This window comes from Anser cygnoides, chromosome 27 (assembly GCF_040182565.1).
Source record: "Anser cygnoides isolate HZ-2024a breed goose chromosome 27, Taihu_goose_T2T_genome, whole genome shotgun sequence".
Classification (NCBI taxonomy): Eukaryota; Metazoa; Chordata; class Aves; order Anseriformes; family Anatidae; genus Anser; species Anser cygnoides.
In genome coordinates, this window is record NC_089899.1 from 5,982,190 (window position 1) to 6,007,833 (window position 25,644).

General features: G+C 46.3%; 1 protein-coding gene across 7 annotated transcripts in view; it reads left to right on the forward strand.

The window, feature by feature from the left end:
- Positions 1–25,644, forward strand: part of RFX2 (regulatory factor X2) — a 59,411-nt gene that overhangs the window by 11,958 nt on the left and 21,809 nt on the right. For 2 of the 7 annotated variants that reach the window (XM_066983633.1, XM_048054076.2), the window contains 4 exons: positions 17,094–17,206; positions 19,920–20,009; positions 21,020–21,099; positions 21,828–22,092. In XM_066983633.1, coding sequence (XP_066839734.1) covers positions 17,102–17,206; positions 19,920–20,009; positions 21,020–21,099; positions 21,828–22,092 — 540 coding nt within the window. In that variant the 5' untranslated portion in view covers positions 17,094–17,101. Of the gene's footprint in view, positions 1–17,093; positions 17,207–17,277; positions 18,514–19,919; positions 20,010–21,019; positions 21,100–21,827; positions 22,093–25,644 lie in introns of those variants that run through there. The other 5 variants (XM_048054077.2, XM_048054078.2, XM_066983634.1 and 2 more) reach the window with 4 other exon arrangements.

A 25,644-nucleotide genomic window follows, 5' to 3' on the forward strand; every position in this document is an offset into this window, starting at 1 on the left:
TCTTCATTGTTCTTTGCAGTAGAATAAGGGGAGAGTTGCCACTGAGTACTCAGAGCAATTCACTATTTTCTGCCACGTGCTTTTTGCTTTAAAAAAAAAAAAAAGGCAAAACCAGCATGGGTGAGTGCTTCAGGCAGCTCTGGAGGATGCTTCAGACCGCACTGTTCAGCTTGTGCTTCTGTAGGCTTTGTTTTCCAGGTGCTGCAGCTCAGACAGCATCTTTGCACCTCCCTTATTGTTCCAGGAAGAAAGGAGCTACTCCTGCTTTATCCAGCTTTGATACAAAAGTCTCCTAAGCTGTGGTGTCTGCAAGGGAGACTGACCTTGCTTACAACAAGAACAAGTTTCATTAATCCTTGAACTGTTAACTAGGCTCTTTGTGTGAATTTGCAAACATCTGGCGAGCCGAGGGAGCTCCACATTCCTTCAGGAGCCCCGATTCCTCCCCTGCAGTGGCTATCTCATTCATTTGTTTTAAGAATAAAAATCTGGGGGGCTTCCTTACAGGGGACCAAGAACATTCTGGCTCTTGGTTAGGTGGCTGCTGGTGAGGTCCATGTGGACCTTTGGTGGCACAGGAGGGACCCTCAGCCAACTCTGGGCGTCTCTCACCACTTAAACTGAGCCTGAGCGAACAAGCACGGCAGGCTGTCACCATTTGAAACATCCATTAAATAAGAACAAGGAGATGTCCCAACCACTGTGTCTTGCGGGCAGTAACTTGCCTTTGTCAGGTCGATCCAACTCACCATGCATTCTTCCAGGAGAAGATGATGATGCTTATCATATTGTTTCTCGCTCTGCTTTTTTGCCTTTTTTTTTTCTCCTTTGTACAGTGCTTTTAGTATTTTTGACTGAAAAAGTATTCCTAGAAAACTTCTCTTTGCAAATGGTGCTGCGTATTTTTTTTTTAATTGGCATTTGCTATGCTGATTCTTTGGCCTTAGGAGGGTAGTTACTCTGCTCTCAGAGCTGACAGCTTTCCTTTCTAGAGGAGATAAATGTGTTTTTCCACCCTTGCCTAATTTAGATGCTATTGATAGTTTACAGAATATTATTTTGCAGAGTAATTAGTTTCTTGCATTAGACTGCAAATGAATAAACTATTCCATGCTTCCATCTGCAAATTGCAAAACTGTTACATGAAGTTTACTGTTACAGAGCTATAGGGACTCCAATTTAGTTTTCATTTAATCAGTTCATTTTATGGAGGAAAATTTATATCAAATCTGGCAGCCCTTTTAATAGGTATGTTTCAGAAATGAAATGATGGCTGCTTGTGGTTCCAAATGTGCTGTGACATTAGTATTTTTTTGTTTAAAAAAAAGCCATTATTATGTCTCTTAGTTGTGAAATGGGCAGTCATTGTGTGTAAAGAAATTTGTTTTAATTTTAAAAGGTTTTGTCATCCTCAGCTGCAGGCCACTATTGTTGCTTACAAGTGCTACCCCAGCCCTGAAAATGTCTCATAATTTGAAAAACAAACATTTTCTGTCTGGCTTCTATTAAAACATCTAGCCTGAAAACCTGAATGAGGCTAGAGACATAAATCAGTAGGATGCTCTCGGTTAAGGCAGATCCTATTTTCTTGGTTTGGAATGAGGAAATGTGAAGTAGGAGATGGAGTGGTACCCATGTGGGGAGGAGAGCAAGGGTGTAAAGCTCGGCGCACCTGATGCCCTCCTCGCCTTGCTCACCTCTGGTGTTGTGGCTGCAGTGGGGCCTTTGTGCAGCCGGGGAGTGGGGTGGAGAGCAGGCCCTGCGCCCGGGATCCTTTTACAGCTCAGGAGGTGCTGGAGGTGTGCGTGGGCTCCTCACCGTCCCTGCGTGGGCTCTGCTCCATCCTGCTGCTGCCCAGTTTGTAAGCTCGGGCATTCCTAGCATTCCTCCCAGTTTGTATCGCAGCTACACAACATCTAATTACACTTCCCTGCAAAGCCAGCCAGCAAATTAACATCATAATGGATCTTAAGGTTTGGTAATTACTCAGAAATGTCACTGGGCTTGAAGAGTGCTCTGGTTCCAGGGCAGCAGCTGCGCGCAGGCTGCTCCTTGCCATGCCCTCGCCTTGCAGGTGAAAATTTGTTGGCATCCGCTCTTCCTGAGATGTCATCGTCCTTAGCAGCACCTTTCTCTGCTATGACAGGTTGTTCTGGCAACCGCTCCTGATCCAGGAGCATCGCTAAGTTTGGGACCGAGCTCTCAGAAGCAGGATGTGTCGATCTTGGTGTTGTGTGGTGGGGGACAGCCCCCCAGAGGGGCACAATCCCTCGGCAGAGCGTATGCTGAGGCTCTCTTCAAATGCCAGCCTTCTAGATCCTCTTACTGCACTGCTGATCAAGCTGGACATACACACGCAGCACTTAAAATATCTACCACAGCTGGGGAAAACTCAGTGAAAGTAATGCTGCTGCTGGTTCGGGAGCTGCAGTTCCCTGGTTTCTAGCAGCCCCGTTTTTCCTGCGTGCACACGCATGCGTGCTTTGGGGAAGGAAGGGAGGAGCTGGACTAGTTATTGATAGAGGCATGGTCTTGTGATCCTGTTTGGACTTGGGAGGTATCCTAGCAGAGACAGATGAAAGAAACTTAGACGAGACTTTTTACCTTGCTACTGCTTGGTTTTTGATGGCTCACTTATTGGCATAAAACATTCTTGCCCTAAGACTGTTCACACTTTTTTTGCTCTTCAGATACGAGACGCTTAAATCCAAAAATGCCAAGTAATTTGGAGAGTGCCTCCCATGTTATTGTTGTGTCCTCCAGGAGCTGTTACCCTATTTTTGTTGTATCGATGCCTTTCGTTCACTGTGAAGCTGTGAGGGCGGTGGTGAGGCACTGGAACAGGTCGCCCAGAGAGGTTGTGGGTGCCCCATCCCTGGAGGTGTTCAAGGCCAGGATAGATGAGGCCCTGAGCAACCTGATCTCGTGGTTGGTGTCCTTGTCTGTGGCAGGGGGGTTAGAACTGAGTGATGAATGAGGTCCGTCCCTTCCAACCCAAGCCGTGCTCTGATGACAAGCTGTATGGTTGACTTCGAGCAGTAAGCCTCCCAGGTTTTTTGCTGACCTGAAGCATCTTCCCCTGCCACTTCTGAACGCCAGCAACTCTTACCTACCTTCTTTTGTTCTGTCACAGTTTTGATTTTTGTTTTCTTTCAAGCAAAATACCTACTGAAGTCTCCAGAAGAGTTGCCTTTTGTGGAGATGGAGGTGATGCTTGCCAAATGGTAGCGGAGCTGGTTCAGGGTCAGGTCTCCTTGTCGTCTGTCAGGTTCTACCTTAGCTTTCACTTGGACAGGGCAACTGCATTGCTTCTGCCTCCCCTGCTTTACAGCCTTGTCTTGGCAAAATGAGGGCTTTATCATCACACGGAAAGCTACAAGCCCTGAAGGACGGACATCTTTCCATGTTTTAACATGAGTCTCTTCTTTCACGGCACTTCTGTGCAGCAGGAGCAGCGGGGTTGTTTGCCCCCCTTCACTCTGGGCACAAAACTGAAACAAGGGTTTGGGAGTCCTTGCACGGAGAGGCCGTTACCCCCAGAGGGTGGCTGCGTATCCTGGCACACCAAAAACGAGGGCGCTCGGGGCAGGGGGCTACTGCTGGGTGCTGGAAACCCCGTGAAGCCCAAAGCTCCTGCATCGAGAGCATCCCGCGGGGCTGAGTAACCTGGGCGTCCTCAACCCCTCCGTGGCTCTGCCTCCGTTTCCAGCCGAGCTCAGCCAGCGTTGGCTTTGGGGTGAGAACGGTCTGCTGGGAATTGAGGTCGCTGCCTTTTTGTAGGAAAAGGGGGAAGGAATGAAATAATAGTTAATACTTAATGCATATGAGCAGCGCTGCTGCGCGGGTTGCCTAGCAGCCGCCGAGACAAGCAGGAGAATCAAAAGGCCTCTCTGGGTGAGGGTGGCTGGAGCTGGGTTCTCGGCTCGCGGGTGGAATCCGACCCGTGCACTTGGGTTTTTGGAGGGGGAGGAGGTGGTGGAATTTACCACTAATGGATATTTTAGCTCTGTCGGATCATCGCCGGCCGCTCCCCCGCCCCCGTCTGTTTTTCCTTTTCAGTTTTTCAAGTGTTACTTGGAAAGCTTTAGCTAAAGGGAGGTGTTAAAGTTTTGTATGGTTTCTGGAGACAGAATGGGCAAAAACCTCTCAAAGCGACTTTTTCCTTCTATTTAAGACTGTATCTCCAGCAGTCTGTAGATTGTTAGAATTTCATGGTCTCCTCAATATACTGCTCAGCACAGGCAGTAAATGCTCTATAGACTGGAAATAGCATCTGCAGTCACACTTAACTCTTCCAGCATCGCAAGAAGTGGATGTGGGTTGCATTTTCTGGAAAGCAAAAGTAGAAGGATACTTTGGGGGATAGAAAAGGAAGTTCAGCTAGTACATGATTGTGAATAACCCCCCCCTCCTACATGAGGCCAGAAATCCCCAGGACTATAAGGCTGTATTAAAAACCACTAGGAGATAAAAATCAGGAAGGCTGACTGTTTAAATAGTGAAATTGGGTTCTTTGTGATGTTTTAAGTTAGAAAGCCTGAAGCTTCTTCCTGGCAGGTACAGCTCTGTGGGAGTAACAGGACTCCCGAAACTGAAGCTGTAACCCGCCCCCCCCCCACGATAAGAGAGGTGTCAGCTCTCAATGTTAATGTATTTTCCTCATCCCAGAGTAACTTTTTAGCATATTAAAGGCAGGAACGAGGGCACTTAGCAGAAAGGAGTGGAAAGAGAAAAGTCTTGGACTTAGTTTGCCCATCTTAATAAGGAGTAAGAACAGTGGCTCTTTCATGGCAGCGAGCCTCCTGCGCTCTGAGTTGATAGGACCTGGGCTGACGCCAGCCAAGAGATCGCTCTGGGAGCTTTGGTGGAAAGACCGAGGGGCAGCAGGGTCTAGATAGCGGATTCTGGCGTGCCTCACTGGCGTTTCAGTGGGACTGGAGGTATCAGGAGGTAGGTTCTGGTCATCTGTGCTTGCCCCACTGTCGTGGCAGCGGTGTTCCTCTTAGCCAGAATCATCTGTGGAAGTCCTTTACTTGGCCAAAGGTCGCAACGTTAAGGCATCTTTTAACCGTATCTCATGCAGCTTGGAGACTGAAGTCTACCATAAGGCAATAGATAAGGAAGAGGACAGTGTCAAGGAGTTTGAGTTTACTTTCCGTACTGAGTGTAAATGCTACCATTTCACCTCAAATCGCCGCAAATGATGTGCATTCTGTTGCTTTGCTGGGGAGATGCTTCAAGTACTGACGTTTCTTAGTTTTCAGTTGTCATTTTTAAGGTGCCAAGCTGTGCTCAGCTCCTGGCTCTTGCATGGGCCGCTGCTCTCTGTTGAATGCCACTCTGAGCATCATGAGCACAAGATCACCAGCCTGCTCCAAAATGTTCCGGGGCCTCCCCTTCTGGAGAGCAGGAGGCCTGTGACTGCCTCTGAGAAGGAGATAAATGATACATGCAGTCGCCTGCTAGAAGACTGAGGAGTGCTTTGGCGGCTGAGGTCAGCCATAGTTTGAAAATCAAATCCTGCAATAAAGAACAGAATTTCCAGAAGACCCTGCAAAAAGTACTCAGTACTAGAACACTTCTTAAATACAATGGACGGGTGATTTCTGCTTTTCGTGCCATCTGCCTCGGAGAAGTGAGCGCCTTCCTGCAGGCCTGCTGCAGTGCCCTGGACTGTGCTGGTAGGAGAAAAAGCCCAGAGGAACTGGCACAAAGGAGACACTGACAGCACCCTGCACTTCCTGCAGTGATAAGGTTTAGCACTAATCACTGTGAAGGTGAGCTGATGGGATGCCCGTGCCCAGGCTTAAATTTAAAAGTAGGAGGGACAAATTCTGCCCCAATTCTGTTCCTATTGAATTTGGGAGACTATGACAGCAGCGCATGTCCTTAATGATGATTAGCAAGCACAGCAGAACTTTTGTGTTTTAGATCGTACCACTGCGCTCAGGACAATGACTCGTTTCCACCAGCCCAACAAAAGTCTCTATTTCTATAGGGTGTAAGCTCTCCCTTAAAATCCTGTGGTTTTGAATTTTTGCTTGTGATTAGTTGCCTCAAATTTTAATTTAAAAATTGGGAAGTAATTAATTTAAATTAGTTCCCCGTGCTCATGGAATGAGAAGAAAAATCTTTCAGGTGTGTTTCTCCTCTCCATCAAACCAGAGCTGACTCCCAGTGCTGACATCCTGGGGAGCCCAGGACCCCCAGGTACCACAATGAAAAGCAAACCTGCCCTAAGCCAGCTGCATCCCCCGTGAAAAGGGATCACCAGTTCTCCTGGGAAATTTTTAGGACTCTACAAATAAGCGGAGGGAAAAAAAAAAAAAAAGCCAGAGAAATTGTGGGGTTTGTCTGTCTGGGTAGCTGTGTCCGTGGGGTGCCTGTGCGGGGCTTCCCTGGGCAGCGAGCCCCAGGGGAGGGCTGCTTGTTACCCTTTCTAAAAGAGGTTAATAACATTCGGAAAAAAGAAATTTTAAAAAAGTTCCTTTCCTGGGCGTTTGTTTTAAAGGGTTCTAAATCCGTTTACTTTGAAAAAAAAAAAACGATTTAAAAAAAAACAACAAAAAATCGAGCACATAACGCACACCCCCAGGCCCCCGGGCTCCCCCCCCCCCCCCCCCCCCCGTTCAGTTACTATAGCAAAGAGCATTATTTGTCGATCCTCCCCGGGCTTCTGAAAATACCCGCTGACATATTTAGTGCGCTCTCGCCCCGGCGGCGCGCGCTGGGGACCAGCGGGCCTGGCATTGTTTGGTTTGGGAAGTGTTCCCCGCGTCGCGCAGCAACGCGCCCTGGACGCGGGAGCGGGCTCCGTCTCCTCTAGCAACCCTTGTTGCTCCCCAAACATCGCAGCCGCGCGCGCCAGGGCGCCCGGCCCCGCTTCGTCACCCAACATCTGCAGGCGCCTTCCGCCCGGCCGCGGGCCGCGGGCCCCTTTGCTCGCCGGCCCACGCCGTTGGGCCTGCTGGTACTCGCACAGAGCCCGGATGGGGCCGCGTTTACCCCCACGTTCCCCCAGGTGCTCGGAATTCGGGCTAAAGCTGACTGTCCTGCTGCCCCCCCTCTCCGCCACCCGGTGGTTATGGGATTCGAAACGACTCCAGGCGTCCCAGTCGGCTCGATAGGCTTGGCACGGTCTCGGGCTGTCAGAGCAGCGCCGAGGATGTGCTTTTAGAGCCGAGCTTCACGCTGCTGCTCGGAGGATGGGAGAAACAGAGCGGGGCCATCTGCGTCTGCCCCTCCGCTGGCCAGAGCAGAGCCAGGAGGCTCTGTGGGCTGAGGTGGCTGTCGGAAAGGCACCCGCTCGCCTCTCCCAGCCAAAAGCACTGCCTTCAGGAATTCCTTGTCCCGAGAGGAGTTATAACTCCGTTCATTCTTGTTCGGTAACAGTTCTTTTTCTTTCCGGACACGACTGCTGCAAAGCGTGAGCTGCCAGACTGGCGCAAGTTTGAAGCCTTTGTCTTCTCCCATCCATCTAGAATGCTTCTGTCCTATTCCTGTTCTCACCAAAAATACAGCCGTGCCTTTCTCCAAGTGCACGGTGTTCACATGCATGTTCCCAAGCTGCTAGGTGCAGCACGCACCTAGCACTGCAGGGACAGAGCTGGCAGCTGCAGCTTGCAACCCCTCGCCAGCCTGTGACCCCTGGATGAGCACGCTTGCGAACGCACACAGGCAATGTGATTTTTTTTACTGTATGTGCAAAAGGAATACCGTAGTAGCATTGGCAAGCGAATCCCAAACTCATGAGAAGAGCTGGACCCAAGAGACTCTTTGAGAGCCTTGGTCCTTTTTGCCCTGTGGGAGGTTTTGCTGCAGCACGAGCCACTGCACGGAGGGCAAGACCCCCTTGAGACCCCCAGAGGGCTGTGGTGCTCCTACCCCAGTAGCACCAGTCCCGGAGCAGGTGACACAGCCTGGAGGAGCATCTCAGGCATAGACGGAAGGACGGTGCAGACAAGGCTTGTGCAGACATTTGAGCAAAGCACTCAACCACTTCATGTTCCTTTCCTTGCCCTGACTCCTTTCCGGCTTCTCAAACCACCAGGTACAAACCTGCAGCAGTTGTAATGCTCCTGACTGCTCCTTTCCCCGCCTCGCACCATATTTTCATGCACCGCGTGATGAAGTCTCTCCCCTGAGTTCAGCTGCTGCTTTAAAATCTGATTTAAAGTTGTCTCGTTTCTGAATGGCCACAGTTTATGTTTGTGGCTTGTTCTGCTTAATTTTGTTAAGCACCACAACGCTTGGAAATGGTGCTATATAAATAAATAACAGCATGTGGAGCTGCACTGGCAGTGGTTACTTCTGCGTTTGCCGTTTACCAGATGGGCACAGTGGAAACAGCTGCTGCTGCCGTCCCACATCTCAATGAAATACTGCAGCAACTTGCCTGCTTCACACGGGAATTGTCAAAAGGGCAGCTAGCCTTGAGACCATTGAAAGGACTGGCTAGTCTAAACAAGTAAAAAATGAGGCCCGATGAACATACGGGTTTAGATTCTGCTGTGCCCTTGGAGTTAATGTAAAATAAGGGACATTCCATATTCCAGTCTCCTGCCATGGGACAGGCTGTACAAGTGGGCCTTGCCAAAGCACCGTCGAGCGTCCAGCATCACGGCACAGCCCATTATCCCACCGGGGAAGGCTGAGGTGTGTTCGGGTACCTGGGGCAGTGCTGGGGGCTGCAGCCTGCTGGGGCCAAGCTGCCAGGTGCTCTGGTTCAGTGCACGACTGCACCTCGAGGGTTCGTCCTGGTAAGGAAGCTCTCAAGTGCTTTTGTGCCAGGGTTTTGCCTAACGCACCGCATTTCCCCTGTTGAATCACAGTGCTGGGAAACCCTACAGTGTGTGCATTAAAAATATGGGAAGATGATTAATTTGAGCCCAGAACCAGGGCTTGCTTTCACCACGTAGTGCCAATGCGTGTGGTGCCCGAAAGGCCTGCATGTGGAACAGAGTGTACTGTGTGACTCTTTTTTCCTCCTTCCAGATGTGAAGGCATCCTGACTGCTCAGCACGTGTCCAGAAGTTGTTTCTTGGGCAGCGTTATTTGCCATGGCTGTAGCAAAACTTTTCTGAAGTCAATTAGCTAGCTAATAGGATGCAAACAAGGATTTTCAAGCACTTGTTGACCCGGCTGTGCCAGTCTAAAAATCTGGAAGCTGTTGAACTTTTTCTTGAGACCAAACCACTGGGGCTCTTGCAGGTAAGGCTATCAGGAGGCCAAGGGTGCAAAGCAGCACAGCAGTAAACGGGCAGGGTGCTGGTCCTTGTGTTGCCACACTCCAGAAGGGATGTGTTCAGGTCTGAAGGAATCCGGTCCTGCTTTTGGCACTTGGAGAGTGTTCGAATTGTTAAGCTGAAAAGAAAACGGGGCTGGTTTGTGTATGGGAGGGAGGTTCACGAAGTTACTGTGCCCATGTTCAGGTCTGCGATCTGCACGCACGGGATTTGTCGTCACGCTGCCGCCAGCAACGTTAAACCATCGCAGCTTCTGCTGTTCGGCCTCAGATGGCTCTTAAGGAAACTCCGATTAGACAGCCAGCACAGATACATTCCTAGCTCTCTCCTGCCTCCATGAAAGTTACTTTTAAAGAAACAGCAAAGATTACTGAGCTGCTGTCACACACTGGTTACGTATGTATGTGTGCATATATATATTACATGACTTGATTCCATGAAATCCAGTTAAAGACTGAGTGTATATTTGTATTTCAGTATATTATTAACTACTGCTAATAAAAGCTGTTTCCAAATTTGTGTTTTTCCATGAGGACCATGTTTCTGAAAAAAACAGCTATACTGCCTGCTGCCCTCGAAACCCATGTTTTGGGTTTATCTGTGTTTCCAGGTAACTAAAGCTCTTAGACAAGCAGCGTTTGCTTCTGTTTTAAATTAATTTAACCTAATCAGTGGAAGGCTCTGGTGCCTTCTCTGTTTATATCATTTTGAAGCAATTTAATAAGCAGCCTCTCCAGAATCAGCTTATTATCAAGTTCCTTGTCATATTTGCTTTCCCCCTTCTATCCCCTCCACATACCACTGCTTATTAAAAGGCTAAAGGTTATGACATGTGGTTCGGGACACCCTTTAGATGAGCTTGCTCAGGTGCCAGCTCCTGTCTGTCTGGTGTATCATGGTTGCCAGATATATAACGTTTTGGATAAGGATGAGGTTCAGGTGCTAAGCAGCCATACGTACCTGATACGTACAACGTCCCTGATACGTGGCAGAAGCTTTGCTCTCCAAGCCTCCACTGTATTGTCTGAAGGACACTGTAACTGTAATCCTGAACACGGGTGCTGCTAGAGCAGGTTCTCTGGTTCAACCACCTGAAGGTCATGAGTTTCTTCTGGTTTCACCGACGGGTGCGCTGGAATCCTGTTTTCCCAAGGTGGGATACGGGGCGCAGACGTGGGAGCACGCTTGTCCTTCGTCTCAGCTCAGAGCTGCATGGCAGCAGCCTTCTGTTCCTGCTCGTGGGCCCCTCTGCCTTCTGGGTTTTATGGGCAATGGGAAAAAAAAAAACACTATTTTACCGATAGGAATTTCAGGGAAACACCTGTTATTTCTTGGAGATATCATGCTTTGGAGACAGGCACAGCAGGAATTAAAGATGCATGTGGAGGCAGGAAGTAAGCTGGTTTTAATACAAATATTTGCTCTATAGTGGTACAATTCATGTGAACGCATTTTTATTCACATAATATAAAAAAACTTTTTTCCAAATACAGACACTTCCTTTCTGTGCTGCAGTTAAAACACAAATAATGCCTTTTCAGGGCAAATTATTAAATAGAGACTATGCCAAAAATGTTGAATGAAATGGAAAATACTAAAGAAAACCTTCTTGAATAAAATAGATGTGGCATAGAGAGTGGTGGATAAAGTCAATGGATTGTGTGCATCTGCTAGAAAAGAAAGTAAAAATCTGCTGTTTCTCTCATTCCTTTTATTATTTTCGATCACTTTTGAGAGTATTGAGGGTTCTGAGTAGTCAATATATTAAATGTAGAAACCCTAGTTCCTTTTTCTATAGTCAAGTTTATCAATACACAAGGGACAAAATACCATTTAGAGCTTGTATAGCACATGGTGGTTAAATAGCACTTTTATTTCTTCTGAATTCCATTATTGCCATTCTGTTTTTCCTATTTATTTAAGCTCCAAGCCAGCTTGAAAAAAGTTCCAGAAACCAAATAACTATTTTAAATTGTAAACCTTCCTTTCAAATATGCAAAAAATGTACAAAACCAACCAAACAGAAAAAAAAAAAAAGCAAAAACGGATTTGAATTTAGATCCAGCAAGTCAGTGTTATGGATGAGAAATAGTTCATTTTTTCAGATTAAACTACAACCTTCCTATTACCACTTGTTTCCAAAGACTGGGGTTCTTGGTAAAATACCAGGTATCATGAGATTTCTTTACAAAACTCAGAGCTGTATCATGACCTTGTATATGGAAATGTGACTATGCGATTCCCTGATTATTTTACCCCCTGGTCAGCCTGAAGTCCCCTGAAGAAAAAGGAACCTCGGAGCACAAACTGTGCACAGTTGAGCCTCCTGGCTGTTGGGTGTACCGGATCTCATTAACTCGTGGTAATGTTAAAGAGACGCAAAGGTTACCTACTGCATTAATTTAGGGTGAAGTTTACTATAAAATGCCGGTAGCAATCACAGCCAGCTCTTTTTTTTCCTGCAGTTCTGGTACATCCATCTGTGCCATCTTTGTAGCCATGCAGCTCGATGGGACCAAGCTCCTCTCTTTCCCCACAACCGTATGCATTCTAGCCTCAGTTTTTATCTTTATGCTATAGGATGTGTCTGACAACGGGTGCAGGTAATGATTAAAAGTTCAGGATGCCTCATTTTAGCTGGAGAGCTAATTGTATTGGCATTTGCTTCCTGTTTAAAGAATAGACACCATCAGAAATAAAAAAGGAAGGCATAATTATAGCAGGTTTGCCTGGAAAAATAAACATTTCCCACCTTTCTATCTTAATTTGAAATGAAAGGCATGGAGTACATTCTTCAATCTTCAAATGTTTGGTTTACCATTGATTCCTGGACTTCAGCGCAGTTATTTTCCTAGTGGATTTTTGTGCCCCACATTTAAATTCCAGAAATCCCCTTTGAGAAGTAGCTGTTGAGCCCATTTCCAAATGGCAAATAGAGGGTCAGTGGAATTGCCCAGCAGAGGTAATATCCACCAAGGTTTACTGTAAAGCTTAAAAATAAATGGCTGAGAAACCTTGTCCCAGAGGTAGAATTATCAACTATTTTTATTAAAAACAACAACAAACTCATCCAAGATATTTTCCTTTTCCTTAGTAATTCCCAGTATTGCTTTCTGTTTCAAAAGTTCTGTCAAAAAAAAGACGGAATAAAGGAATTAAAAAAGTTTAAATGAGCTCAAAGGATGACAAAATATGCTTTGAAAAGCAAATTCAAATTTTCCCTACCAAAAAATAGTTCATGATATGTTTTTTTACCTTCAAATGAGCAAGTAATTCGGTGAAACAGAAGCAATTTTAATGTTTTGAAAGCAACACTAGTATGATTGAACAATTATTCTGGATTCAAAAAAGGCATTCACTGTTTGTTGGTGTAGGGTAGCTCATGTGTTTTACATTTTCACTTAAAAAAAATCGGAATATGTAAATACAAGACCTAAATACCATACATGAATCTTCTCACAAACAGTTTTCACCCGTGAGAATCAAAGCAGTGTGCCAGTCCCACCCCCGGGAACTTCCTGCCTTATGTAAGGCTGCTCTTACGAAAAATGAAATGAAATGAAAAGAAATGAAATGAAATGAAATAAAATAAATAAAATAAAGGGGGTCGATACACTTTGAGTGGTGACATTTGCTTCTAGAACTGAGACACCAAGCACATAGGCTGGCCCAGGCTGGCAGGGACTTGCATCATCTCTTTTTTTGTCTCCAAGTGCCTGGGAGGGCTACGACAGCCGTGTGCTCGTGGGTCCGGCTGAATGAGGACCAGAGCACAACAGAAAAATAAACCACATGCTTTCTTTGGGGCAAACTCCCTGCTCTGGCTCTAATCAGCAGCAGTTATTAGGCATCTGAGGTCCCAGCGTTTAGCGCTGAAACTTTTTTGTTTGAGCATTCAGGAGCAGTTAGTTTATATTAAAGCGTTCCGTGGAAAAATACTTGCAGTTCCTCTGAATCGCTGCGTTTTGCCAAGCCCTGGCTCGTGGAGCTCATGGGCTGTGAGTGCCCTGTGGGCGCTGCTGTGGGCGCTGCTGCTCGGCCCCTATCCTGCAGCTTTTTTTCAGGAGCGCGGCTTCCCCTCCAGGCTCCTGCTGATCAGCAAGAGGAAGGCATGTGACAGCCTTTGGATGCTCCCCGCTTCTCAGTGCAACCTAGAGTGTGGAACACATTTTGAAATGCTCCCCTTATCTCTGTTTTTCCAGCGTTTTGGAGCTGGTTTAGGCAGGATAGATTAAAAAAGGCAAGGTTATTTACATGAAGGTGGTGAGATTTATGAATGAAACAGTAACAATTGGAGCTTTATCAGCCCTCAAGGCTTGCAGCATTACTACTTGTCTTTCTCAAATGCATTCAGACTTTGACAGCTCTCTGAGACCAGTGCTTGACAAATACCTTACGTAGGGGAGTAGGATCACTTTTTTAGGAGTGGGAAAATTGAAGCATAGGAAAGGGGAAGCATCCTGTTCAAGGTCACAGAGCAAGTTGGTGGCAGACCCAGAAATAGCACCCAGAAGTTATTAGCTTTTTCTGTATTTCCTTTCCTGTCGCTGCTGTTTGCTTGGATACCAAGATAGCTGTGTGTAAACAGAAGGTTTCCAGAGCGCAGCAGCCTTGCTATCGGCCTGATTCATGCAGTGATGATGCAAGCTGGAATTCAGATGTCTGCAATGCCTTCCGCAGCAGCGCGCTTGGTGCCGCCCGTGACATCACAAGCAGGTTGAGCAACTGGAGTTTTGAACTTGTCTGTACCTGAAATGCAAGCATCTGAATAGGGCCCCGATCCCTGCAGTTGTATTTCTTATGCCAGGTCAGATCCCTTCTGCTGACTCCCCTGGTAAAAATTACTGAGTTGTCTTCTTGCTCCCTGTGAGGAGCCCTGATGCTGAGAAAGTCGGCTGAAGATGCTCCTCCTCTCTGTGACCCGCCGGTGGCTTTGTTTAGTACCGATTTGTTCCTCCATTTGTGCAAACTCACTGGTACCGAGGGGGCTGCCAAGCTGTCACGCCGTCAACGGCTGTCAGAAGCCACGAGACACCTTTACTATCCCTGTTGAGCCCTGCAGCTGGGAGAGGTACGGCGCCCTCCAGCCGGGAGCAGGACGCATGCGGTGCTGGGCTGAGCCCCTGGGGCTGCTGCTTTGGGGAAGGGATGGGGCTTGCCTCTGAGCCACTGAGTCTCTTAGGAGCAAGTGATCCAGAACGCCGTAAAACTTTCTCACCTGTGGGAGGTGAAAGACAAGGTGGAAGGTCCCAGGCTTCCTCCTTCAGAGCTGATGCTGAGCTTGAGTCATGCTCAGCAATACTGGCCGGTGTGCCGGCTCACTCGGTACTGCACACCCGGGACACAGGCATGGTTTTGTAGCCCCTTGCCGTGGTTTCTCAGTGCAGGAATCCTGTTTATGTTATCAGTGTTTCAGAAGCACAAATTAGTACTAGCAGATGGCATACACGTTTCTGTCCCTCCAGCTCTCAGGATGCACAAGATGGCTTTAGTGGGAAATGAATTATTCTCTATCCAGGATGTTCTACTAATAAACAAAATAATAATGTCTTGTACGTGTGCTTCAGGGGGTCCGGTACTTTGGTGTCTGTCTACCTTGTCTGGAAGTACCAGCTGCAGGTTTCATTGGGTTCTTTGTGTCTAGCTTTGTTGTCATCAGTAACAGAGCCTGTCTTTTGTAATGAATCCGACAATAACGTTGGTGATTTATTTTGGCAGCTGACCATTCATCTTCCACCCTTTCTGCCTTTCTCTGCTCTCTTTTGTTCATGGAGGGAAACCAGAAGACAAAGTTTATCAGCAGAGACGGGCGGGTGGTCATTTCTCGATATCAGGAAAGGACACTTGGAAGGGATGCTTACAGCTACACTTTAAGAGACCTTTCTGCAGACCTGAACTGCCCAGATCTGACCCTGTCAGAACCACTCTCAAATAGGTCATTAAAATATACCTGGCAACTTACTTACCCAGTTTTCTTTTATATCCTCACCATGCTATATTCTTACACTCGCCATGCTATAGTTTCCATTCACAAAAACTTAGACCACTGGCGAGTGGAGCCCTGGGTATGAATGATAAAACACAGAGATAAAACACCCTTGTGAATTTATGAGAATAAGCATTACGCTAACCGTTACCCTCTGGTCTGCTGTGGCTTTATAAACTTGCCTCCAATGGTGCAGCGCTGGCCAGTGGCAAATAATTTTGGTAGGCTGCAACAGGCAGGAGGCTATTTCTTTAATTTATGGGGAGAACTATTATTTTTGTGATCCCATGGTGCTATTGCAACTGGGGTCTTTGCACATGAGGCTATTATTTCAAACCCCTTCCCCGGGTGGCGATGTGAAGAAGCAGGCGCTGATGTTCTGGTTCCACGAAGCAGCCAAGCAAGTCCCCGAAGGACAGCCCGTGCACGGGGCCTGGGGCTTGGCGGGGCTGCGAGCAGGGGCTGCGTTTCCTCCCCTTGTTTTTGGGCTGTGGAGTTAATCTGGTGGCTGTACCTGGAGCGCTCCTGCTCCTTATCTGCCCTTTCTCCTAGATGTAGAAAGATGTGGAAGAGAAAATTGCTTGCAAGCTGTGGGCTTGGGGTGAAGTTAGGGGAGTAATTGCTTTAATGTCTAATGTGCAGCATGGGAATATGGGGTCAGCACTAATTGGAAAAAATCTTAAAAACTCTTTTGTGAAGAATCTGATTTTTTTCTTTCAATGGCTGAAGGAGAGTAAATGTGTAATGTTTTTGTACCTTCACCTCCCCTCTCTGTTCAATTGCACCACATAGAGCTATCAAGTGAGCACTGTCCACAGCATCCCACAGTTTGTCATTTTCTCTTTTGTCTCTTAAATTGCACAAAGTTGAGGGAGAAGTTTAAATACTGGAAGGAGGGGGGAAATAAAACTGAAAGGATTTCACACCGTTGCTGTGAGGCTGCGTTGCATGCAGCAGCAGGGCTGAGAAAGGAGAAATGACACCGCTCAAAATCTGGGTATTTCAGAATCTTATGGTTCGGAAGTGACAGCAGAAACACTCTGGAAATAGTTTTAGACAGCAACTTTCCTAAGAAATTGTGCAAAAAGACTTTTCCACCTCTCCATATCATATCAAAAACCCAAACCTTGGCTGCCCTCGGGACGTGGCTCCACGGGGGCTCAGCCCCTCTCCGTGCCCGCAGGGTCCTCCCCTGTCCCCAGGACGGGGCAGCCGAGCTGAGCGATGCTGGGTGGGCGCTGGGACGGGGTAATGGGAGGGTTGGCACCTTGATGGGAGCTGGGGAGGGCGGGGGTGTTTCTTTGTGGGGGTGGTTTGGGGCTTTCAAACGGCACTCAGCCGCTGTTCTTTCTCTATTCATGTTTGATCACTGGTTGCGATTATACCCCTGAATCCGCCACCCCACTTTCAAACTGAAAGCATTAGCTAAGCCCCAGGCATGTACTTAGTTTCAATAAAAATTTTGCACTAGTTAGACATGATAAAGCAGAGGGGGAGAAGAAACGTTTTTTAAAACATGTTGTTACTCTTACAGATCTGTAGTTATCCCTCACTATGACACAATAATTTTCCAATGCTACTTTTTTGTTATATTTAGAAGAGCATTTTCTGTTCCTTCCCTCCCCTTTCTGCGGAACAATTGTGCAACTTTCTTTTTTCTTAATATAATAATGCATTAAAATTAGATCCAAGACTAAAAAGAGCCCTCTGTGTAGGAAGGTAGCTACCTTCCTTCCTAGCGTTTCCCCTGGATCTTCCACTGGGATTTTGCTCCTTTTAGACACAGGTTCCTTGGGCTCCCGGCGGTGTTGGGCGAGCGGAGCTGTGCTTTCCCTGGCTGATGTCCCTTCTGCTCTCTCCAGCAGTGAGCATGCAGAGTTCAGAGGGTGGATCAGACCCAGCAGCTTCCGTGGCACTTCACGCTTCTGCATCAGCCCAAGCTCCAGTAGTGCAGCCGGTGCCAGCCTCGCAGCAGGTAACGTATGCACAGCTGGTAGCGCTGTTTCCATGGAGAAGAGCCCTCTTTTACTGGTAGAAGTATATGAATCCAGGGCTTTATCTGGGAGGAGGGGATTGATAATCAGCTTGTTGAGGCAGCGGTGAGAAAGAGCCTGGAGATTGTGTTGATCGAGGCCATAGGTATTTGCCTGGGTTAGCCCTACAAACACGCAAGCTTTAAAACATGAGATTTGGATTTTCAAATTAGCTACCTAAGGAAATCACTTTGTGCCAGCTTGGTGGTTGTTTCAGTGTAATATCCTGCTGTCGTTATTTGTTTTGTCAGTAAAAGCAGCAGAAAATAGAACTGTCCTTAAAGGCATCTCTAACAAAAAGGCATCAAGTTCATCAGAAGAGGGGGGCTGGGAGTGCTGGGGCAGGAGTGGGTGGAGGAGCCACATGCTAGCCTCTTCCTTTGGTAGGTGGATCCTGACATTTTAAATTCGAGAGAGGGGGAAAATTCATGATTCATTTGCATGAATACAATGCTCTTGGAAGGTCTCTTGATAGGAGAGAAATGATAGCTTCAACTGATGAATGAAAACTACCTAATGCAAAACGGGAAGTGTTAAGCATAACTGGTTCCTTTTTATGGCATTTGGGGAACTATCAAAAGAACTTTCTGTGGCAGTTAAGGAAGCTGGAAGGATAAAAGGATGGGTGGGTGTAGCCCAGCTACACCCTTCTTCAACTCCCAAGTGAGCAGAAGTAGCTGCCATTGGATCCCGATGGAAGGCAACAACTTAAACTTGTGAATTGGTAGGAGCCTTTGGTCTGCTGGGACATGGACATCCACATCGTGCCACTCAGCATGTGTTTGGCCAGCCTGCTGTCGTCTTTAAATCAGCCTTCCCAGCGTTGATTTCCCTGGGTGTTGTTTCCTGCTTGTATTGTGATGATGATCAGTAGCGTAAAGTATCTTAGGGATCATCAGTCTTAGTGTGAATTTGACTGTGACAACGTTCAAGAAGTTAAGAAAACCCTTCAGCTTTGGATTATGAAGTTCCCGAAGTTCTGTCCAGCCTTTCCTGGTGCTGTTGTCATGACACAGCATCCCACGTGGAACTCTGTGGATTAAGGAAGACCCAGAGGATCTTGGAAGAGAGCCGAAGAGGAGGAACATCTAGAGAACCTTCCATTCTCACCAGCAGGACAAAGAAAATACTAGGAATGAACTACAGGCAGCGTGACTGGTGCGAGGCTGAAGCCTTTGGTGTTGTTGATCACTGGTCCACCTTTCAGTGTGAGAGAAGGCTGTATGAACAGGATGGCCTCATCTTACAGGTTGGGGATGATTTTTTTTTTTTCTGGTTAGAAGCTAGTAGGAGTAACCAGGCAGGTGGTGATGAATTACAAAAGTAGCTGAGCTGGGCAGCTGTGCCAAAGGAGAGAGATGTGTCGTTTGGTAAAAGCAATGACAGAGAAAGGATGAAAAGTAGGAGAAAAGAATAATTCTCACTGAGACTTTGATGCAGTTGGCATTGTCAAGACCTGACTTGAAAAAAGGCTTTTAATGCTCCGCCATGCACTGATTACAGCCTCTTTTGGAAAGAAAATAGGCGAAGTGATGGCTGGCATAACTGCACGCATCCTTAGCACTAGCTCAGCTGCAGGATCTCAAAAGTGTACAGACTTTCTGAAAGTGAGCCTGGGGACTGTGATTTAGGAGCTGCCTAAAAATCTGGGCAATTGTCATAATCTTGTAATTCTGCTAGAACAAAACTTCTGTCTCGTTACAAAGGACATGCTGGGAGGTTGTCAGAGGGCTAAAAATCATCAATATATATATGGTAGCCAGTAATTGTCAAGGTCTCTTCTAGGACTCAAGTGGGATTGTTTTGCAGCTGTTTGTTCTGTTGGCCCAGTCTGCTGGATATTTTTAAAGCTTCAAGCCACAGAAGATGACTGTTTCCTTGGAGAAGGTCCTCATCAGTTTAAAGTGCCATACAGATATTTGGCTTGAATGCTTCCTTTCTTACTTTCATGCCAGTATCCTAGGCTCTGTTCCCATGGGCCTCACTGAATCATTTATTTCCATCCACTATGTCTCCACATTTGTTTTACTGGATCTGCAAGGTGCTTTGCACTCTTCAGGACTCACGTGCAGCCTCAAACAGTAAGTCAGGTGTAAGGCAAGGGTAGCACAAAGCACGTCTTTGCCCTTGGTGGCACTAAAGTGAGATGCAGAACCCCCCGAGCTTTGGTGCTGGTGGAAACCATAATGGCTGTGGCACCTTGGAGAGTGATTTCATATCACGGGAGACAGATTGTGCTTTGGTATAGCAGGAACAAAAGAAGCATCTTTGCAGCCATAGGAGGAAAATGTGAACGTGTGAGGAGTGGTTCTTGTTTGGCTGCAACTGAACCTCCTGTTGAACTCCTGTTGAATTCCTCCTGTTGAGTGCCTCCTGTCAATCAGCTGTTTGCTGTTGCTCTATTGTTATCCATGGAGAAATTCAGAAAGTGTGGATCCAGCTCTCTGCTTTTCCCCAGTTCAGGTATCTGCGTTCATGCTGGTGTTGATGCAGGTTACGTTGGAGGGATAGGGGGCCATAGGGGCGCTAAGGAAGGGGTTCTGCTGCCTTTGGAGTAGCTGCAAGCTTTCCATGAAAGTTTGAAAGGGAATATCCGTGTTACAGACTAACTGCAAACTGGAAGTAAGCGTGTGTTAATGTATCTTCTTCTTTCAGAGGGTTTTGGTCCAAGCAGCAGGCTCCGCTCCCAAAGGAGCGCAGATGCAGCAAATCTCTGTTCCCAGAGTTCAGCAGGTTCCACAACAGGTAATGTCTCCGCGGTGAGACACCACACAGCCACTCTGGGTCAGCAGGACTGGCTCTCCCTGTCTGCTATGTCCCACACCGAATTTGAAACTGTGTCAAATATCTCCTTAGAAAAATCCATACTGTTAATTAAACAGCTGTGTGCATCCAGAGACCTGGAGATCACTGTGAGAGCAGCTTTCTCCATCTCTCTCTCTCCTTCTCAGACTGATAATAAAAGAAACTCTCAAAATATTTAAGGTTTGGAAAGAACCTTTACTGTAGCAGGTGTCTTGCATATGTTTGAAGATTTGATGGATGCTTTTAATTGCCACTTAAAAAGCAATAATCCTCAGTAAAAATTTTTTAGAGGCAAAGTGTTTGGGATTATTTTTTAATTACACAAGCAAATATATTGACTACTTGTGGCTTTGTAGAAAGGTTGGGTTGCAGAGAGCCATGCAAGTGTTTTTATTTATCTGAACTTTGCCTTTTGCAGCCCTTGTTTCCTAAGAAACCAGGCATATGTGGTGCTGCCTCATGTGGACAGTGAGTCTGATTCTCTTGACTTTTTCCTCTAGCAATTTTTTATTTGGTTACTCAGTTTCAGAAAAAATTGACAAAGGGCAACCACATACCTCCCAGACCAACAAGAAGGGGCTGGGATGCAGATGGACACTGCCAACCTCCTCTCTGAAGGAAAGGCTGCAGCATGATCTCACCCTGGTTAGTCAACAGAGAACCAGCCCTGAGACATGTGTGCAGAGGAAACCCAGCTCCATTGTTTCCACTGCTCATGGAGCAACTTCTTATTTATTTATTTTAATTTGACCTTTTAAAATAAATATGTCCGTTGGGACATATGTGTTGTTTTTTTTAAAATTTGTTTGTTGTTGTTTTTTTATTTTTTATTTTTAGAGAAAGCCTAAGTGTCAAGGTAAGCTTCAAAGTTAAGGATGTAATATGTAATTTCTCCCCCTGTTCCAAGGCAATAACATACCTGTAACTCAGGCTTATGATGCTTGTTTCAGGTGCAATCCGTGCAGCATGTATATCCATCCCAGGTCCAGTATGTGGAAGGAGGAGAAGCTGTCTATACCAACGGAACCATGTAAGAGTCTTTTGTTCTCTGTTCTGAGCCCATTTCCCCTCCCTGCTGGGTCTGAGCAGTTTGGTCCTTCCAGGCTTCTTCCCCTCCAACACTGCTGCTGGCCCTGGCTGCCATTAAAAGGAGGAAGAAAAGGAACTGTTTTATGTGCTGAATTGGGTGTGTGGGTGCCAGACTCTAGCCTTGGTGGAGGTGATGTCCTCATGGAAGAGGTGTTTCAGGGAATTTTTCTCTCCCTAATATGAAACGATCCTGTGCTTTCCTCTCCTTATCCCACCGTGTGGTGCAGCCTTAGGAACCAAAGCAGAATTTCTATAGGAAGAAAGGGGCTTGGTAAGGCATCATCTTGCCCCTCTCTGCTGGGCCCCCTTTTGTGTTCCTGGTTAGGTCCTGCTGCCTCTGCTGCCCGCTGGGATGCTCTCAGCCTCTGCATTTAGGTCGAGTGAGATGGCTGCAAAATGACTCCAGGGCTCTGCGTGCACTCACACTGCTGGGACAGGCTGTGGCTGTGGGTCTTTGCTTCAGGGCTGTCACAGGACCGATTAATGTTGTCAGAATTGACTTTTATGGCAGAGTTCAATTTCAGTGGTGCAAATTCCACTGACAGTGGAGTCGAGGCCTTTTTTAAAACGTGGTCCAGATTGCAGAAGCCTCTGTCCATGACATTAGATCTGTAAGCTCCTCGCCATCAGCTTGTGCTCCATGTCCTAACGCTGTTGTTCCTTTGATAGACGAGCTGCCTACTCCTACAACACCGAAGCTCAGATTTACGCCCCCAGCAGTGCAGCTTCCTATTTCGAACCTCAGGGAGGTGGAGCTCAGGTGACTACAGCGGCATCCTCTCCTACAGCCATTCCCTCTCACAACATGGTGGGCATCACCATGGACATTGGGGGAAGTCCGATCCTCTCCAGCTCGGGAGCCTATCTCATTCATGGGGGGATGGAAAACACTAGACATTCTCTGTCACATACTTCACGCTCCTCTCCAGCAACGGTATGTAGCTCTGCAGATGTCACAGCTCGGGGCCCGGAATTGTTCCAAGGGAACTGAAAAGCCTTCAGAAAATAAAATCTCCTATCATTAGCACTGTGTATATGTCTGTATAACGTTATGCAAGTGCAAGCAAGAGAATAGACACTGGTGTACTACAGATATTTTTCAGGAGGAATTTGGGATGTCTCTTACCAGTGGGCAGAGGCTTGTCAAATTTTCTGAGCAGATCATTCACATGCTGCAATTATGCAGCATGGAGATAACATTCTTGGTGATTTTGTTTTTCTTTCCAAGCAGAATGTTTTGGCTTTCCAATTCAAAAGAATTGTCTATATTTACATTTTCTAGTACGTGTAACATCTGAACATGAGGCTTGGCTTATACAAAGCAAAGAAATATATAAACAGATTCTTCATTATGAAGAGACCTGAAAAGTCCATTATTAACCCAGTGAATAATTACTACAGATGTGTCAAGCTGATCATTCTAAATGCACAGTGACTGAAAAGCCTTTTTAATTCTCCTACACCATTGTGTATTCTGTCTTTGCCATATATTATAGAAAATGTATTTTATGGACAATACTGATCAAACAGAAATGTTTTAAAGCTCTGATTTTTTTTAATCATGTCCTTCCAACTGTCAGCCGAGGTGCTGGGTTTAGAAGCACAACTGTATGGGACTCAGAAGGGTAAAACTATTAACCTAAAATAGCCTTTCTGCAGCTAGAAGCAATCAGGGCTTCTGTCTGAGAATCTACAAAGTCTGAGTAGCAACTGCTGCCAAGAATAGGTTGGAACTTGTGTTCTTCTGGGACAGTGTTCACTTTCCTTTCCAGACTGACCTGTGTGTGTATATGCTTGTATACAAATGTAGGTGTGACTGAGTGTATGTGGCTGGATTTTAAAACAGGAACAGCGCTACTTAGGGAGAAAAATAGGGGCTGTTTGCTACTGACTACTCTTGAAAATCTGGCCAACAAGGCTCACTTTGTTGTCCCACAGAGTTTTAAAGTACAAACTTTAAAGTTTTTGAATCTTTGTGTCTGGAAAGGTTGTCTTTGATCCTGCAGTGAATGTGTTCTGCCTTAGGAAGAAGTAGCTATCTATGGGAAAAGCCCTTAGCTCTGGGTGAAAGAGGAAATGTGTGGTGGGAGCTATAGGAATAAAAGTCAGATTCATTTGGATTAGCAGGAGCTCATTTCTTGTGTGAGAATTGCGTGTGTTTTAATTACTCACAGTTAATAACTAGCATTGGACCTTCCTCTGATTTTGCTCATGCTTGTTATTTTGAAGGAAGTAGCTGCTGATCTTGTCACCTGCGTGGGACTGCATCTTGCAAAGCTGCACAACATAACTTTTTTTATTATTATTTCCATGGTGACAGGCACAATGTAAAAAGCCCAAGTAGAATATATGTCAGTAGAAATGTCCCATGAACAGATTTATTTTGTAGCTGTCTATCACATACAATAAGCCATTCAGGAAAAAAAGAATTTAGGAACTGACTTTTATGAAAATGCATCTGAAATAAATTCACTCTGTTGCATGTAGGAATGAACTGTACAAATGTCAGTGACTCTTGTGGAGGGGCTTAAGAGGGTTAAGTAGTGCATGGATGCTTGTCTGGAAGACAGTACAGGGATGTGTCTATCTGTGGCTTTCAGTTCTTTCAGCACAGACCAGAGTTGACGGGAGACAGAGCAGAGCTCTCAGGAACATTCAGAACCATGACAGCTACTTTGAATTTCACATAATAATGGGTGGACAGGTAGGGGAAAGCAAGGACTATATCAAGTCAATGGGTAGGAACATTATTTTTATTTGCAGTGCCTTGCTTAAACAGCAAATAGGGAAACTTGGTATTGAAGAGGCCAGAGAGGCTACAGTCATGGCAAAATGTATTTGGGGCAGGATTATGAACTTTAGCAGTGGAGAGAAAGAAGACTACAGCTCATGCAGATGTAGACAAGGAAGAACTATTTGCATGTGGCCTCAGGCATGTAATGTTGGGGTTGGATATCAAAGTGACCAGCAATGTGAGAGCAGTGATGGAAATGCTACAAGGAATGGGGAAGCAAGAGGGCTTGGAGGGTGGTGAGCACTTGTGACAGAGCCAACACTGAGACCTCAAAGGGGAGAGCAAGGAATGTTTCTTCGGAGGAGAGTGGGAGCAAGGCGGCACCTCAGAATTAGCAATGGGGTAAGAGCTGGAGCTTCCTCAAGAGGCTGGGGGATGTTTGGTAAAGACTGTATATACACTAAAATAAAATCTTAAAAAAAAAATAAATTACACACAACACAACAGCATCATCCATATCTGCTGGAATAACGATGTTCTGCTCCATCAAATAAGCTGGAACAGAACATCATGCAGCTCCATTCAGGGTCTGTGCTAACAGACCACTATTAATCTTCATTTAAACTAAGCTAGGCCAAGAGAGGAAATCCTTGAGAACTCCCATAAGTAGGTACTTAGAACTGTCTTCCTTCTGGTCCTTTTGACTCTCAGTAACTTGATCTCTAGCCCAGTGCACTCCAGTCCCTTTCTTGGACAGTTTGTTTGTTTGTTTGTCCAGCAGATAGTGAGCAGTAGATGAGAGTTGTTGCCAATGTGTCCAGCTGTGGCTGGAAAATGAATGAACAAGCTTTAAGTCAGCTTGTCTTACACCTTCTGGATCACTCTAGGCAGACTCACAACTTCAGTCTGTCCCTGTGTCCTAGGATGGGGGAAAGAGAACAGAGCAGCTGTCCTTTAATGAGTGTTGCTGGACAACATCATTTCATCAGTGAAATGTTGTCGGTGATTTTGGCTGATACATACCTCAGGAACTTCACAGTCAAGAAATTTAGCACCCATTCTAGTCAAGCAGATATTGAAATGTTCCTTTGTCAAAAAGCTCACCTTCATGCAGGACAGCTTATGAGTTTCCAGTCTTTCCCCTCTAATACTTGTTTCTGCACGTGTAAGGTGTCCATTTGTATTGAGCAATAGCAAAATGCCAAAAGGACGAGTAGTGTTTCTGTGCTTGTGTAAGAGGCATTGCTCAATGGGCACTGTGCTGCTCAGCTGTCTCTGCCCCTTCAGCAGAGGAAGGAACTGGTGTCTCCCTCTGACACCTTGACTCATTTCCTGAAAGCTGCATCAGCAATCAGGCTGTGCTGATGAGTTTTGGTTCCTCATGGTACATCATGGTATGCTGAACAGTTTTCTCAAAACCCACTGAAACATAGTCCTGGACTGACCCTTTTTTGGATTCACTGATACATTCCTGATAGGTGCCGCAATGATGCCACTTTGGGGCAGAACCAAGGGATTTCACAGAACCACAGAATATTAGGGATTGGAAGGGACCTTGAAAGATCATCTAGTCCAACCCCCCTGCCGGAGCAGGAACACCTGGATCATGTCACACAGGAACACATCCAGGCGGGTTTTGAATGTCTCCAGAGAAGGAGACCCCACAGCCCCCTGGGCAGCCCGTTTCAGTGCTCCGTCACCCTCAGCATAAAAAAGTTTTGTCTCAGTTTTTTATGCTGGAGGTGCTTGGGC